General features: G+C 38.2%; 1 protein-coding gene across 1 annotated transcript in view; it reads right to left on the minus strand.

The window, feature by feature from the left end:
- LOC145981026 (C-Maf-inducing protein-like) overlaps positions 1-16,911 on the minus strand; it is a 266,610-nt gene that overhangs the window by 83,629 nt on the left and 166,070 nt on the right. Inside the window, exon 3 of the mRNA XM_083114123.1 lies at positions 10,602-10,652. Coding sequence (XP_082970249.1) covers positions 10,602-10,652 — 51 coding nt within the window. The remainder of the gene's footprint in view (positions 1-10,601; positions 10,653-16,911) is intronic.

Consider the following 16,911-nt stretch of genomic DNA (forward strand, 5'->3'; position numbering starts at 1 on the left):
TATGGGAAATATATTAAAATAGTACATAAATATTGCCGGACCCTTTATTTATGGGAATGGTTATAAACTCAGTAATGGTTTGTGCACTTCAGATAATATTAATTTCAAACTCCATGAAGTTATATGTATAACATTTTGCAAATACAGTAAAACCTCGTTAATCCGGACTCATGGGGGGATAAGTTGACCGGCTTAACGAAAGTCCGTATTAACTGAAATAACCTAAAAGAACAGTAGAAAGTGCATTAAAACTCAGTTTATACAGAAGCACGTTTATTATGGTGTATTTAAAGGGCATAGGTCTAAGTACACTATACAGTACAGTAAAATGTAAAGCAATACAATATGACGAATGCGATTGTTGAATTCTAACCACATTAAAAATCTTGCATTCTGCTTTTTTTTTAATATATATTTTGCCTGTCCGGATTAACGAGGATTTACTGTAGTTTTGTTACATACACTGTTCCAATTAGTATAACGAAATCTAACCCTCAATTGATATGATTGCATGCCACACCTTGGGACTGTTTGTAGAATTATGGATATATACATTCAATGAGCAAAGGAAAAAAACACATAAAATTCGACAGCAGCCATTTTCAAAGATGGCATCTTCTGAATTTATTCCAGCAATTTTTTTCCTGGTTCCCTCATATGCACTCTATCAGCTCTACTTATCTACAGAAATCAAAACAAAAAAAAATATTTAAGGAACTTTATGACTGGGACAGAACAAGAATCTTGTGTTAAAATATCCATGAAATATCTTTACTTGATCTCTGAAAATTATTGGTTCCTAGTCCCTGTTCTTTAATTATAGTACACCTAAAATAGTAATCAAAGTTCATTGTTGTATTCTAATACAAGTAATTGTAAAGGCAAAGCATATTTGAGAACAATGGCAACACTATTAAGTCTTGTTTCCATGTTTATTAAAGCACTCAAAATGCTGACAAAGGCAAACTTTATTGTAAAATAAGACACTACAAATATAACGTTTGCACCCTCTAACAGGGTATTCTTCACAATGATTCAATTTTCCCTTGGTCAGCATTTAAGTGTTACTATTATTCAAAACAATTATCAATGAGAAACTATTATAAATAAAATTAACAATCATATACACAAGAATTTGTCAAAACAGGTCCCAAAATCTATTAACACAGTATGGATATCTTCTATTAATTTATTTTAATTTTTGTAGTGTATAATATCACACGTTAATGACGGCAAAAGCTTGCAAAGGAACAACTGCAGAAACAAGAGACAGTTTTGATTTGATTTGATTTATTTTATTTTACTTCGCGTTTTGTGCCTCTTGGCTAATTTGCGAAGATGGGGATGAAAATTGATGAATGGACACACAAACAACCATGCCCGAGCGGGATTCGAACCCGGGACCCTTGTCGTTGCAGCGCGATGTGCTAACCACTTAGCCACAGGGTCCGGCACAAGAGACACTTCACAGCACACAACTGACAATTGCAAACTGTCAGCAATAGGAAGGAATTCTCCTCCTAGACGCTTATCTCGAAAGATGAAACATACGATAAACCTTGAAATTTCTGGCACCTGGCTGGAGCCTACCGACTGACCACCGCCAGGAGACAAATTTAGTACAACAACTTTCTCTTTTCCTCTTCATCTATTGTTTGCAAGAATTAATGTATATCACAGAGCAGAAACCAAATTCCAGCTCACTTTGAGTCCTAAATCGCTAATAATTTATGACACTTACATAGCAATTTAAGTGTCGCAAAGTAAATGTAAAAGTAAATGTTAAAACGTTACTTCTATCGTAAAAAAGTAACTCAGTTACAGTTACTCACGTTCTTCAAAAAAAGTAACTTACTTGTAACTAGTTACTTCCAAACACTGCTTGGTACACGTGTCACTTGCAATCTCGAAAGAAATACTGACACCCCTAGCGGTGGGGTGGGAAGGGATGACATGTAAAAATAATCGAAATCGACCGATATAAAATTCCACACAGACAGACATCCGTGACTATATGCAATCCCGCATAACGAAATTGTTTCTCGGGTTGTCTAACATTCAGGCTGATATGAGTTTGTGTTGCGAAAAGGACCGATATTAGTGTGGAATCCATAGTTGTCGGGGTCGCTAACATGAATAGTGACACTCCCAATGCCGTTTAACTCCAAGGCACCCCTAGGGGTGGGGTGGGAAGGGGGTGACATGTAAAACGACCGATATTAGTGTGGAATCCATAGTTTACGGGGTCGCTAAGATGAATAGTGATACTCCCAATCCTTTCAACTCCAAGTTCATCACCTATCGGCATGGGGGGTGAGAAATGACATTAGTGTCGAATCCATAGTTTTCGGAGTCACTAAGCTAATTGGTGACATTCAGGATGATTAAAAATTACTTACATTTTACACTATAGTTACAATTCATTATTTTCCTGTCTAATAGAAGATCGGGATAAATAAATACCCGGGCACCTAGTTTTAAATAAATTCAATTCCGGTCCGGAGAGAAAATCAGCAATCTTAAATGGGTTCTGGACCGTAAAGAACCTTTTTATCTGTAAAGCATTTCAATTCGGTCCAGGAACCTTTTTTCTGGATCAATTTAAATTCGGTCCAGGGACCTTTTTTCGGATCCATTTAAATACGATCCAGGAACCTTACATCAATGAAACAATGCGCAAATTGGACCGAATTTAAATTGTGCAAGAAAAAAAATGTTCCGGTCCTGCAACAGCACCCAATAGAACCCAATAGAATTTATGGCAAAACTGGGAAGAGGTGCTCTCTCGAAACGGAAGTGTTAGAATAACTACAGTTGAAAGCGCTAGACAATGGGTAATGTACAATTAACATTGCATACAAGTTAGAATTCCCAGCCGAAGATGAGGAAGCTGAGTAATTTCAAGTGAAAGGCAGGATCTTAGTGACTGGATGGAGACAGTGGGGGTTACTTGGGTGGGTGGGGGGAGGAAATCAGCTCTGCAGGTTGAGTGGGAAGTCTGTGCAGATGCTGAGAACATGCGAGTGGAGGGGGGAAGCAGGAGACTGTTTTGTTGCGGACTAATTGAATTTCAGGCGATTCGAGGAGTTATGAGGTGGACGGGAGAGGAAATTCCTGTTGTTGTGGCGAGTAAAGCTCGTTAGACGAAGGATTCATGAGGTACAAAAACTAAGAGATGTCGGACAGGCTTCTCGGGTCGATAAACCTGACACCTCGTGGAAGTTTCGGAAAACACGATCTATGCCGCGCGCAATGCGATGAGAAGCAATGTTTAGCAAGCGATTGATCCAAAAGCCAGAAGTGTACATTGAGAATGCATTCTGGGAGGGAGGAGAGAGTATCTTCAAGCATACTCAAGGGCGCCCGAAAGGGATGTGCCAGGGAGCACTTGCCCCCCTGATATATCTGGAAAAAAAAACAAAAAAAAACATGCAATTCAAATGGTGAAATTGTAGCAATATCTTATTACAAATAATATTGTTTTCTGCGATTTACAGGCTCGGTTACAATAATTGACTGCCATGTCCAACAAAATAATGAGAGAACGTTTTCAAAAGAGACATTAGAATCATGACTGCCGTAACTAGGGGCGTGCTGGTCGCGATGGAATTGGAAAGGGAATATTTAAGATTCTGACGTTTGGGACTGAAAAGTTCTCCATCTCCCGACCAGGTCGGAAAAATCTTCTGCACTAGACTTAGGTGAAAATCTCGAATTCTACACACTATTTCCCCTTCAAGTGATTGCTTTTGCACTTCTGGAACTAAAACTATTAATTTCAGGAAATTTCAGAGCAGAAAAAATTAAAATGAACCTATTTTAAATAAAATCTTTTGGATATTCTCGGCTGTCCGGGATTAAAAAAAAACAAAAACAAAAAACCTGGAGCTGTATCTTCTATCAATGAGTACCTGGGGGCAACTCTAGGGGTAAAGGTAGCCGAGCGTGATTCTGGTCACATCATCCCAACTATGGCAGAGATCAAGAATATGCGGAGCTCTCTCTCCACATCACCCCATATGTTCGATACCAGGTGGAGGTACAGTGGGATCCATGAGTATTACCATGCAAATTGTCCATGACTATTTTCATTAATTTTTCTCTTACATCCTATGTGTTTTTAAGCGATGGATTTTTATGTATGCTGGTGCAGAAGTTGTCAACAGTTTGTTTTGAGTTTTCTTTTAATTTTTGAAGCTCTTATTGGGTCATATAAAGTGCACGAACATGGTGATGGACAATTTGCACGGTAATTCTCATGGATCCCACTGTACATAGTGGTTCGGATCCCACTTTAAACTGTAGGTCCAGTTCCGATTAGTCTTACTGTGCATAAAGTGGACTTAAACACCAAACTCGAAACAAACAAACATCACACCATATGCCTTCATGGCATGTGTGTATATGCACAGGGATACCTTTTACCTTGCTCGAAAAAGTATGTGTACGCTCTGCTGAAACTGGCAGAAAACACCAGAGAAGCAATTGTCAATTAAAATCACTGGGTGTGCCAATGACGTAACAAATCACCAGAAACAACGCACGGGAGAATTAACAACACCGTCCGATGCTGAAAACACGTTCCTGCGAATGACCACTAGACCTCGGATTTTAGTTTTTTTAACGTATTTTTTTCCTTTTTAAGTAAATAAAAAATCAATTACGTCAGCGTTTTATTACAAAACGCAACAGGGGCATTTCAGCGTTATGTGTGTGATATTTTACACACAAAAATTTAATGTTCTAGACATGAGATTGGATTAAAATATTCATAATGAACTGATTTCATAAAATTATGAAGTGCTTTGTCGTGTCTGCTAACAAATGAAAAAAAAACTTGAGTAACATGACAGGCTGAATGCATGAAAAGCATTAACAAAATTGCGTTACTGTGTCACACTTTAAAAATGTAGCAAATTTCGACTTCGTTAGTTTGGGAAATATAAAGGCTGCAGATGTTAGTAACTTTTATTGTGTAAATCAGAAGCGTATATTCGAGGCCAGCTATATGCAAAGCATGAAGCCTTGAAAGTAAAATACTAAAGAAAAATCGATTAGAAACTGTGAATTAACCTGATTTAAAAAAGAAGATAATGGCGAATCATGAGTTGGCAACCTGAGTTCTTAGGGGTTGGCAACCTCAGTTCTTAGGGGTTGGCAACCTCAGTTCTTAGGGGTTGGCAACCTGAGTTCTTAGGGGTTGGCAACCTGAGTTCTTAGGGGTTGGCAACCTGAGTTCTTAGGGGTTGGCAACCTGAGTTCTTAGGGGTTGGCAACCTGAGTTCTTAGGGGTTGGCAACCTGAGTTCTTACGAGTTGGCAACCTGAGTTCTTACGAGTTGGCAACCTGAGTTCTTACGAGTTGGCAACCTGAGTTCTTACGAGTTGGCAACCTGAGTTCTTACGGGTTGGCAACCTGAGTTCTTACGGGTTGGCAACCTGAGTTCTTACGGGTTGGCAACCTGAGTTCTTACGGGTTGGCAACCTGAGTTCTTACGGGTTGGCAACCTGAGTTCTTAGGGGTTGGCAACCTGAGTTCTTAGGGGTTGGCAACCTGAGTTCTTAGGGGTTGGCAACCTGAGTTCTTACGAGTTGGCAACCTGAGTTCTTACGAGTTGGCAACCTGAGTTCTTACGAGTTGGCAACCTAAGTTCTTACGAGTTGGCAACCTAAGTTCTTACGAGTTGGCAACCTAAGTTCTTACGAGTTGGCAACCTGAGTTCTTACGCGTTGGCAACCTGAGTTCTTAGGGGTTGGCAACCTGAGTTCTTAGGGGTTGTCAACCTAAGTTCTTACGAGTTGGCAACCTGAGTTCTTACGAGTTGGCAACCTGAGTTCTTAGGGGTTGGCAACCTAAGTTCTTACGAGTTGGCAACCTGAGTTCTTACGAGTTGGCAACCTAAGTTCTTACGAGTTGGCAACCTAAGTTCTTACGAGTTGGCAACCTAAGTTCTTAGGGGTTGGCAACCTAAGTTCTTACGAGTTGGCAACCTAAGTTCTTACGCGTTGGCAACCTGAGTTCTTAGGGGTTGGCAACCTGAGTTCTTAGGGGTTGTCAACCTAAGTTCTTACGAGTTGGCAACCTGAGTTCTTACGAGTTGGCAACCTGAGTTCTTAGGGGTTGGCAACCTAAGTTCTTACGAGTTGGCAACCTGAGTTCTTACGAGTTGGCAACCTAAGTTCTTACGAGTTGGCAACCTAAGTTCTTACGCGTTGGCAACCTGAGTTCTTAGGGGTTGGCAACCTAAGTTCTTACGAGTTGGCAACCTAAGTTCTTACGCGTTGGCAACCTGAGTTCTTAGGGGTTGGCAACCTGAGTTCTTACGAGTTGGCAACCTGAGTTCTTACGAGTTGGTAACCTGAATTCTTTGAAGTTGGTAACCCAACTACCGTTAGAATGGCAATGTTCCTTGAAGATGTCAAGATTGAGCCTAGTATTCTCTCTTACTCCATAGTCTACTAAGACCAGGTGTGTCAGTGAGCTAATCCAGGCCTTAGACTCAACATACGCCACTGGTGTAAATTATATGCTTTCACAAACATGTAAACCTTAATGCAATTAAAAACAATAATAATTTCCATAGTAATTCATTTTGTTATTAACATGGAGTAGGATCAATTTTCGTGAAATGCCCAACAACTGATGAAGTTTTATAGTGCCTAAAATAACCTACTTTACTTGTTAGAACATATTGTAGGTTTTTGCGCCTAAATAAAGCTCTTTGTTTTAGGTTCTTATATGTATTTTTAAGGTTTTACAGGACTTTTATATCACACGGAAGTTCTGCTTGTGACGAAAAATTAAAGGACTAACTTGTTGACATACACCGTCAGTTTTCATCTCCTGCAAGTCCATCATGTTTTTTTTCTAGTTCGAAACAAAGTAAAATGTCTGGCGCCACTGTTGCCTGCACACAGTGGCGTGGCTAGGATTGTCGAAAGGGGGGGTACGTATACTTCTTTTTTAAGTAGTCAGTTTTCATTTTGCCATCTTTGTCTTCCTTTGAAGTTGGTTTCTTTCTTTCTTACAGTTTCGTTGAAATTGATTTTTAACAATTGTACCTATACAATAAACAGTATTTTTCAAATTTGAAAACTTTTAAACTTTTTTGGAACCTATTCCAGGAGTTTTTCAGTAATATTTTAGATTTTTTTGGATTTTAGGCAGGGTGTTAAAGGTCCAGTGACCTATAAATTCTAATGGATTATATTGGGTTCCGTAATAGGACCGGAACCTTCTTTCTCGCACAATTTAAATTCGGTCCAAGTTGGGTATTGTTTCATTTCAATACGGAACTTGGACCGGATTTAAATTGATCCGGAAAAATAAAGGTTCCTGTACCGTATTTAAATCCATTCGGACAAAAAGTTCATGGACCAAATTGATATACTTTACAGATAAAAAGGTTATTTACAGTCCAGTACCCATTTACGCTTGCTGATTCTCTCCTGGACCGGATCACATTCCTGGATCTTCAACAACCCTGATTTTAGGACCTATTTTAGATTTTTTAGAGCCTATTTCAGTAACGTAAAAGCACACTTTTCAGAACCTAAAAATCTGAGATCTAATAATCACGTAAGAACCACAACCGAAAATACGAGTTCCGTAGCGTATAAGGACATCCGCGGCCAACGGAGGCCTCACACAAGAGCACGTTGGCTATTACGGGTCCCTCGATGCAACTGCTGCTGGGAGAACAATGACGCAAGCTTAGGAACCTCCTCACGTCAGAAACAAACTGCAGGAGCCATGGACTGGCACACGTGAGCGTCCATGGCATAACAGCCCGCTCTGAAATAGCAGAATTTATAATTTATCTGCCCTTAGAAGGGTTGGTAACAGTGGAGAGCAGTGTTGACACAACCTGTGGGCATAAATTCCCTTTGCAAGAAGCACGATTTCCACTTTTCGCTTAATATGTTGCTTCACAGATTCAAAACTCACTTTCGACAATCACATCTCAACCATCACAAGAAAGGTAATGCTAGCCAGGCCCGTACCCAGGATTTTTTTGAGGGGGAGGGGCAAACCCGAAATCGTGGTTATATATATAATTGTCATGAAATATATATATATATATATATATATCAATTATTAAATAATGTTAATTAATTTATATTTATAAACATATATAAACAAATTAATTTGCTACATTTATAAACTATAAATTAATTAATAATTGATTATATATATATATATATATATATATATATATATATATATATATAAACCACGGTTACGGGCTTGCCCCCCCCCAAAAAAAACCTGGGTACGGGCCTGGAGTTAATGTAATGTGTTGTGTTTAAATGCAAATTGCATTTGTAACAGGTTATTTTACGAAAAATAATATCTTGAAGCATAATAAAAGTATACTAATCTTTCGCGTGTTTTGTGAATTAGTACAGTTGCAATTATTATACAAATGAGCCTCATCAATACATGTAACATGAAAGATAAAAATTACAACATGCCCAAAAATTTGTGTTAACGCAATTTTTTAATGCAACAATGGCGCCCACAGAAGGGAGGCAGGGGTGTAGCATCTTCATTTAATTCGAATGGTAAATTGCAGCGTGAAAACATGGACGAGGGGTGCCATGAAAGACATTAAGTAGATTAAGTGGTCTCCGATATATGTGAACCCTGAAAGAAGTTCAAAAAGACAAAGAACTCTTCAGCAACAATTTGATAGGTGTTTACGGAAAAGAAGCAAGTCCAATCCAGTTTCTATTTAGTGGACAAGTCTGAACTTGACGACAACGTCATGGATTTTTTAAAACAATAATAAAATAGGAGTTATTATTACTGGAGGGCATGATATGACCTCATACTGCCCCCTTGCTCGAAGTGGGAATTCCTAGCCGGGGGGATGCTTTGGCCAGTTTGAGGAAATGTTCGCATGAATCAACACGAGACAATGCAGTGGGTGGGGGGGGGGGGGTTACTATGGAAATTATTCGATGTCTGGTGGAGGCACAGTGATTTGAATCCCACTTAAACTGTAGGTCCAGTTCCGATTATCCTATATGACTAAGAGTGGTCTTAAACAAAAATATTTCTTGAGTAAATTAATACTGGTAACTAATTTAACAAATAAGGAGGGCACATTTTTCATAACTGATTTATTACGTTTTTATTCAATTACAATTCTAATAATTCTCTCTCCTTAACATCCGATTAATGTTGTTGATAGTGAGCAAATATTCCTTTGCTGAATCAAGTTTCTGTTTCAGCAAAGATATATTTGTACAGTGGGATCCATGAGTATTACCGCGCAAATTGTCCATAAGCATGTTCGTGCACTTTATTTGACCCAATAAGAGCTTCAAGAATTAAAAGAAAACTCAAAACAAGTTGTTGACAACTTCTACACCAGCATACATAAAATTTAATCGCTTACAAACACACAGGATGTGTTAGAAAATATAATGAAAATAGTCATGGACAATTTACACGGCAATACTCATGGATCCCACTGTACATATTGCCTGTACCAAAAATATTTCACGTTGTCCTTGTATGTTATTGGCTCACACCGCCTATTCTTTGCAGTTTCTAGCCATCTAGTTCTCCGTTTATTATTGTCTAAGACCTCGTGCAATATTTCCCGTTGTGAAAATTTGTCGAATTTATTACTATGGAAACGAGTAACAGATAAACTAAACGGGGAATTACTTCAATAATACACATGGATACCGAAAATGCACAACAATTCGAAATTGCGATTTTTATCCCATGTATATTTTTTGTATTTTTAAATAGAAGCACGTAATCACTATTAGCCTAACTTCAATGTTCGTTTGTTCTGATTGTGGTTTTATAACCAAACTAAAGAAATAGCCGACTGTCTGTAACAGTAATAAATATGTGTGTGTGTGTGAAATTTATTATTGCATGTAAAACTCAAAGCAGTTCAAGTGGGACTGTGAATGGCTACACGCCTTATAAAGTGACACATTACTGCAAAACGTCGTTTCTAATGTAAGCATTACTATGCTACGCTATAACATTAATTGACATGAACAACTTGTGTATATTAGTTCCTCTTCGACCCCGTTGCTACGTGTAGAGAATGTCAAGGTTCTCCAGAGCGACTGTCTTCTGCACTCACAAATGAGAAACATTAATTTCTTTTCCATTTGTATATAACACAGACTGGCCCAGCTCACGATGGATGTATATGCCAATGTTTTAAAGGTTGTTGATTTCGGTTCGTTTTTGATAGGTAGGAAGATAGAGTTAATGTAATGTCCTGTGTTTAAATGCAAATTGCATTTGTAACAGGTTATTTTAGAATAAATAATATCTTACGAATTATAAACTGTTTTCATTCTTGCAACGGAACTTATGATATCATGGGAAAAAAAGTTCAGTGCTTAGGTCATGCAATTCAAAGTTTAAATTTAGAATTAGAATTTCAGTGTAATGTACAGTTGCACTTATTATATAAATGAATCTAAATTAAGTGTAAACTGAAACATGAAGGTTTCTAATTACAACATGCCTAAAACTGTGTCAACGTAATTTCTTTAATGGTAGCATATTTCAACAAGACCATAAGAAGTATAGATAAGGTATTATATTAAAAAGTTACCTACCTTCCACATTATCGAGTGGTACCACTGGTCCCGAATATAAGCGTTGTTTGCCTGGAAATGAAAGGAAAGAACGTGAATTAGTTATCACTTAGAGCACTTCCTAGAAACAGGAAAAAAATACTGAACGTAAGCACTGGTACATCATTAATTATACACATATGCGTGACACAATAAATGCTCACAACTAAAGGAATATTATTAGAATTAGAAATTTCTTTATTAGTTTTTTGGCGAGGTTCAGCGACTGATTTCGTTTATTTTACTTCGCTTTTCTGACACTTTTGGCTAATCGCGAAGATGAGGTTGATTGATGATTGATGAAATTGGTGAAGGAACACTGAACATCGATACCCAGGCAGGGATTCGAACGCGAGACCCGTGGCGTCGTACGACCTGCAAACACACACACGTACATACACGCATGTGTCATCTTTGTGACCCCTACCTTAGTTCATGCATTCGCGATAGCTAGATCCACGTAAGTAAATTATCGTTGTAAACCTTCCAAGTGAAATGGGTATATCTCATAAAATCTAACTTTATATATACAGTAAAACCTCGTTAATGCGGACCCCGATAAGCCGGAATTCGCTTAATCTGGACAGGTAAAAGGGAAAAAATTTTAAAAAAGCAGAATGCAAGGTTTTAAATGTGGCTAGAAGTCAACAAGAGAACTTCCCAAAGAAAAGGCAGTCAACCACTGATGAAATTCTGTTTCCCGCAGACTTTGTACTTTATACTGTATTTAGGCCTATGCCCTTTAAATACACCATAATAAACGTGCTTTGTTGGTATAAACGGAGTTTTAATGCACTTTCTACTGTTCTTTTAGGTTATTTCAGTTAATCCGGACTTTCGTTTAACCGGTCAACTTATCCCCCATTAGTCCGGATTAACGAGGTTTTACTGTATATATATAACAAAATTGGGACCACAGGCAAAAGATGCTGCACCGACCCCTGCCAGCCCCCGTGGCGGAGTGGTTAGCACATCCTGGCCTTGGCATGGATGTTTGCGAGTGTTCATTCATCATGGACAGACGCTTAAAATTTGAAGACTATATTAATCACATCATAAATAAAGCAAGAAAGCAATGAGCCTATATTATAAAAAAAAATGGAGTTGTTCAAACAACTTACAATTTCTAATTTTAATGTTTACAACTTTTGTCAGACCTATAGTGGAATACAATATTCCGATTTGGTATTACTCATGTAGTGCTAAGATGAAACAATCAATAGAAAAATACAAAACAGATTTATCACATTTATATATTACAAATTCAAGCTATTCAAATACTATTATGAGTATGATAACCAGCTGAATCACCTAGAAATAGACAGACTTTATGTCAGAGCTGAAAAGCGAATTTTATCTATGGAAGGAATCTTGGAGGGAAAATATATGGTACCAAAACTCCTTCGTATGATATGGCTTAAGGTGAAATCACACAATTTGAGAGGAAATAGCGAATTATTATGTGTTGATAAGAACTACAAAAATAACAAGTATGTTCTGTATCTCATAAACAGTTATAATTCGAATATTGTGAGATAGATATTGATAACGTTGTTAAAACAATTTCAACTTCATATATAAGGATAATTATTTAAGAACTCTTTTATAGTTCTATAGTTGAAATATAACAATTGTATATTTTTAATGCAATTTTAAAATTCTTGTAGTTTTAGGTTACGTTTGCTAAATATTTTGAAATCCTCTCTTGTCCAATACTGTGGTTTTGGATACTTTGTAATATGTAACCATGTAACATTATTATTGAGGCTTAAAAGCTGTTCTCGGCAGTTTAAAAACACTTTTAAATAAATACATATCATCTCTCATCTCAATCTTCGCAAATTAGCCAAAAATGGCACAAAAGGCGAAGTAAAATATCGATCAATCAACCTGCACAGACCCGAGACTCCTGTGCATCCTAGTCCTGCTTGGAGAGGAGGGGCACAGTGGACCAGGCTTCAATATGGACCGATTTGAACCGATGGAGGGGAAGGTTCTTTTCCTTGTGGTCGCTCTATAGCACCACCTTTTTTTTAAGGACTGTGACAACACTTTCAGAAGAAAAAATCAGTGAAAGCATACGCTTCAATATTTCAGTATTTTTTTTAAAAAAAGCACAAGGTTCCGAAATACTATGAAAAACTAAAGCTCTCTGATTAGAAAGAGCAATATTATACAGATTCTGCCATTTCGGGGGGTTGAAGAACGGGGAAATAATTAAAAAGCCTGCAATACTTGTTTCCGTTTTCGGAATCCAGTCTCGGATATTAGTTTCGATCGCGATTAGGCAAATTCCAATCTTTTGAGGCCTCCAATTGAACGAGAAAACAAGCCATCTTTCGCCAAATCCCTCCCCCCCCCCCAATTTCCACTAAATTCTGGCGTCTTCCAATTGTGAAACGCAATAAGATTCGAATAAAGGAATCAGCCCCCTTCGCCCACGGAGCCCCCTCCCCCTTACGCCCCTCTGGACGTCAACAGCCTTGGTCCTTCGGAAGATAAATTGCGTCATTGAATCTCTCAACCAGGATCCCGTTTCCATCTGGCGAGGAGGAGAGGGGGGCGTTGTCTCTTCCTTGCCTCACCCTTCGTGGGATGAAGGGGGGCGGCGCAAAGTCCTTTGAAGTGCTTCATTTAATCAGACGTCCGAGAACAAGCAATCAAAAGTGAATTAATCAAGGACATACTAAACGTCATTTGGCGAGCTGCTGCATAAAAGGAAATATCAGTCTTCCAAGAAGGTTTTTGCAAACACTTTTCTTCTCTTCGAAATCCTACATGTTTACAAATTGCAGGGAAATTCTGTTAGTGCGATTAAACTTAACATAAACATGCAAGCGGTCAAGTCGTGCACACATGTAGCGTAATGGGATTAAGCCAAGACTTATTTACCGGCTTCCGTGGAAGAGTGGTTACACAGCGCGCTACGGCGCCAGGAGTCTCTGGTTCGAATCAGGGTTGTTAAAGGTTCAGGAAACCATAAATTCTAATGGATTCTATTGGGTTACGCTGCAGGACTGGAACCTTCTCTCTCAGACAATTTAAATTCGGTCCAACTTGCGTATTGTTACATTGAAAAAGGTTCCTGGACCGTATTTAAATTGATCGGGGAAAAAAGGTTCCTGGACAGAATTGAAATTCATTCCGAAAAATAAGGTTCCTGGACCGAATTGATATTCATTCCGGAAAAAATTTTCCTGGACCGAATTGATATTCATTCCGGAAAAAATGTTCCTGGACCGAATTTCAATTGATCCTGGAATAAAGGTTCCTGGACCGAATTTAAATTGATCCTGGACTGTATTTAAATCCATTCAGAAAATAGGTTCCTGGACCGAATTTAAATACTTTAGATAAAAATGTTCTTTACGGTCCAGAACCCATTTACGCTTGCTGATTTTCTCTCCCGGACCGGAATTGAATTTATTTTAAATTCCTGGACCTTGAACAACCCTGGTTCGAATCACGGCCTGGGCATGGGTGTTCTTCGTGAGTGTCTCTTCATCAATTTCATCACACCATCGCTCATCCTCATCTTGGCGATTAGCCAAAAGTGGCAGAAAATCGAAGTAAATTAAACCAAATCAATCAGCCAATACTTATATGTATAACAGACGGGTAACAAATCAAGAAATTAATTTCTTTTTACAGCACATTTGCTCTGAAGTAGTGTTGCCCACGAGACGAGACATTGGCCTGTCTCGTCTCGTGGAAATGCTGTGAAATGCTGTCTCGTCTCGAAAATATTAGTTTGTCTCGGGACACATGGTCAATGTCGTCTCGTCTCGAATTTTTAAAAGCCTGTCCCGTCTCGTCCCGTGGGCAACACTACTCTGAATACATTTCAGCCAATGTAATTCGCATGGCTTAAATCGCATTTTCATTCGTTATTTACGGATTTTCATTATCATCATTTGCATGACTATATTTTTGTTACTGAACATCGCTTTCCTTTAATTTTTAACTAATCGCGACGATGAGGATGAATGAGGATTACAGGAAATTGAGGAAGGGATACTCATACGTAGACCTCAAATTTTAGGTTTTTAACATATTTTTTCCCATTGCAGGTAAATCAGAAATAACAAGTTACGTCAGAGTTTCATTAAAAAAAGCAACAACTAGTGCCTAAAATAACCTATTTTAGGTTTATGCGCCTAAAGAAAACTTTTTTAGGCATTTTTGGTGATGAAAAAATTCAATAACTAACGTGTTTGACAAATACTATTAATCGGTGGAGGCACATTAATGGTTCGGATTCCACTTTAAACTGTAGGTCCAGTCCCGATTAGCCTTACTGTGCATAAAGTGGACTCAAAACACTAAATCAACCAACCATCATACTATACTCTCTGTCGAATTCCCTCCCTCCAATCCCGGAATCCCCCTTGAGCAGCCATCCTGGTATTGTGCAGCAAATTATACATACGTAATTCATTCCTCGTAACAAGTAATTTTTGCTAACAGCACAAGTATAGTATTACCATAATTTATGGATAGTTTTGAAAAGTATGTATATAAATGAAAATTTGGCTAGAAAATTACTATTTTTTTCCTATGTACCTAATAAAATCTCTAACCGTTATTTTGAAATTCCGTTTTTAATGATTGTAACTGGTTGGTTGATTTGGTGTTTGAAGTCCACTTTATGCACAGTAAGGCTAATTGGGACTGGACCTACAGTTTAAAGTAGAATCCGAACCACTATGTGCCTCCACCGGGTATCGAACCCGGGACCCCTTGATTACAAGGCGACGACGCTACCACTGCGCCATCGGGGAGGCCCTGAACGATTGTAACTAATCAGTATTTTTCAGGAATTTTGAAACCATTTTAAGTTTTTTTGGAACCTAGTACTTCAGGTTTTCACGAGCCTAACTTTAGATTTCTAGAACCTACTTTAGTATTTTAGAATCTAATTTAAGATTTCTAGAACCTATTTTAGTATTTTAGAATCTAATTTAAGATTTTTGGAACCTATATTAGTATTATTAGAATCTAATTTAAGATTTTTGGAACCTATTTTAGAATTTTAGAATCTAATTTAAGATTTCTAGAACCTATTTTAGTATTTTAGAATCTAATTTAAGATTTCTAGAACCTATTTTAGTATTTAAGAATCTAATTAAAGATTTTTAGAACCTATTTTAGTATTTTAGAATCTAATTTAAGATTTCTAGAACCTATTTTAGTATTTTAGAATCTAATTTAAGATTTTTAGAACCTATATTAGTATTATTAGAACCTAATTTAAGATTTTTGGAACCTATTTTAGAATTTTTAGAGCCTATTTTAGGAACCTAAAAACACACTTTTTAGAACCTAATAACCGAGGTCTACCCATAAAGAATAACCATGCTCAGGCCAGGACTCGAACCCGAACGCGCTCGGCCACCGAGCTAGCATATTATTCCTCCTGAAAGTAGAAATACTGAATCGCTTTTGGAAAAGCATTGAAATATATTAACTCATATAAAGCTGTATAGAATATACGTGGTCTGTTAGGAAAGTAATGAGACAGGCAACACTGTGCACGAACCGGCAATGCTGCTGCCTCCACCTTCACATGGCAGGTAGGTGAATGCTTGCCATTGACTCAGTACAAGTTTCAACTTGCTACAGTTGCTACACGATTGTTGAGAGCGTCTGACGTGAAGTTGTGTTTGTGAGGTGCGTTACAAAAATGGACCGGCAAAAGTTTGAACAACGTTGTGCCATCAAATTTTGTGTTAAGCTTGGCGAATCCGCTACTGTGACTTATGAAAAGTTACAGAGGGCTTATGGAGAACATGCACTATCTAGGGCACAAGTGTTGATATGGCACAAGTCCTTTTTAGAAGGCCGAGAACAAGTGGACGAACCTCGTGCGGGAAGACCTTCAACCTCAAAAACGGATGACAATGTGGAAAGGGTGAGGTCAGAGCGTTGATTAACGGTGATAATGATTAGTAGTGAGTTAAATTTGAACGTGTGTACCAAATGAATTCCTTGCAAGACTCAGGAAAAGGGTTGCACGTGTGCTACCAGGCATTGCACGCACTTGCATGCTGCACCACGACAATGCAGCATGTCACACGACAGTCTCCATCAATTTTTTTGGGCAAAAAAAAGCATTCCTGTGGTTCTCAGCCCCCTTATCGCCGGATCTCAGTCCCTGTGACTTTTTTTTATTCCCCTTGCTCAAAAACCACTTGAAAGGACGCCATTTTGATACTTTGGATAATACCCAGAAGAGCGTAACCGACGAGCTAAAAGGTATTCCAGCAGAAGGCTTCCAGCACTGCTACGAAAA

The sequence above is a fragment of the Lepisma saccharinum genome, chromosome 28, assembly GCF_977018435.1.
Source record: "Lepisma saccharinum chromosome 28, izLepSacc3.1, whole genome shotgun sequence".
NCBI classification, from domain to species: domain Eukaryota; kingdom Metazoa; phylum Arthropoda; class Insecta; order Zygentoma; family Lepismatidae; genus Lepisma; species Lepisma saccharinum.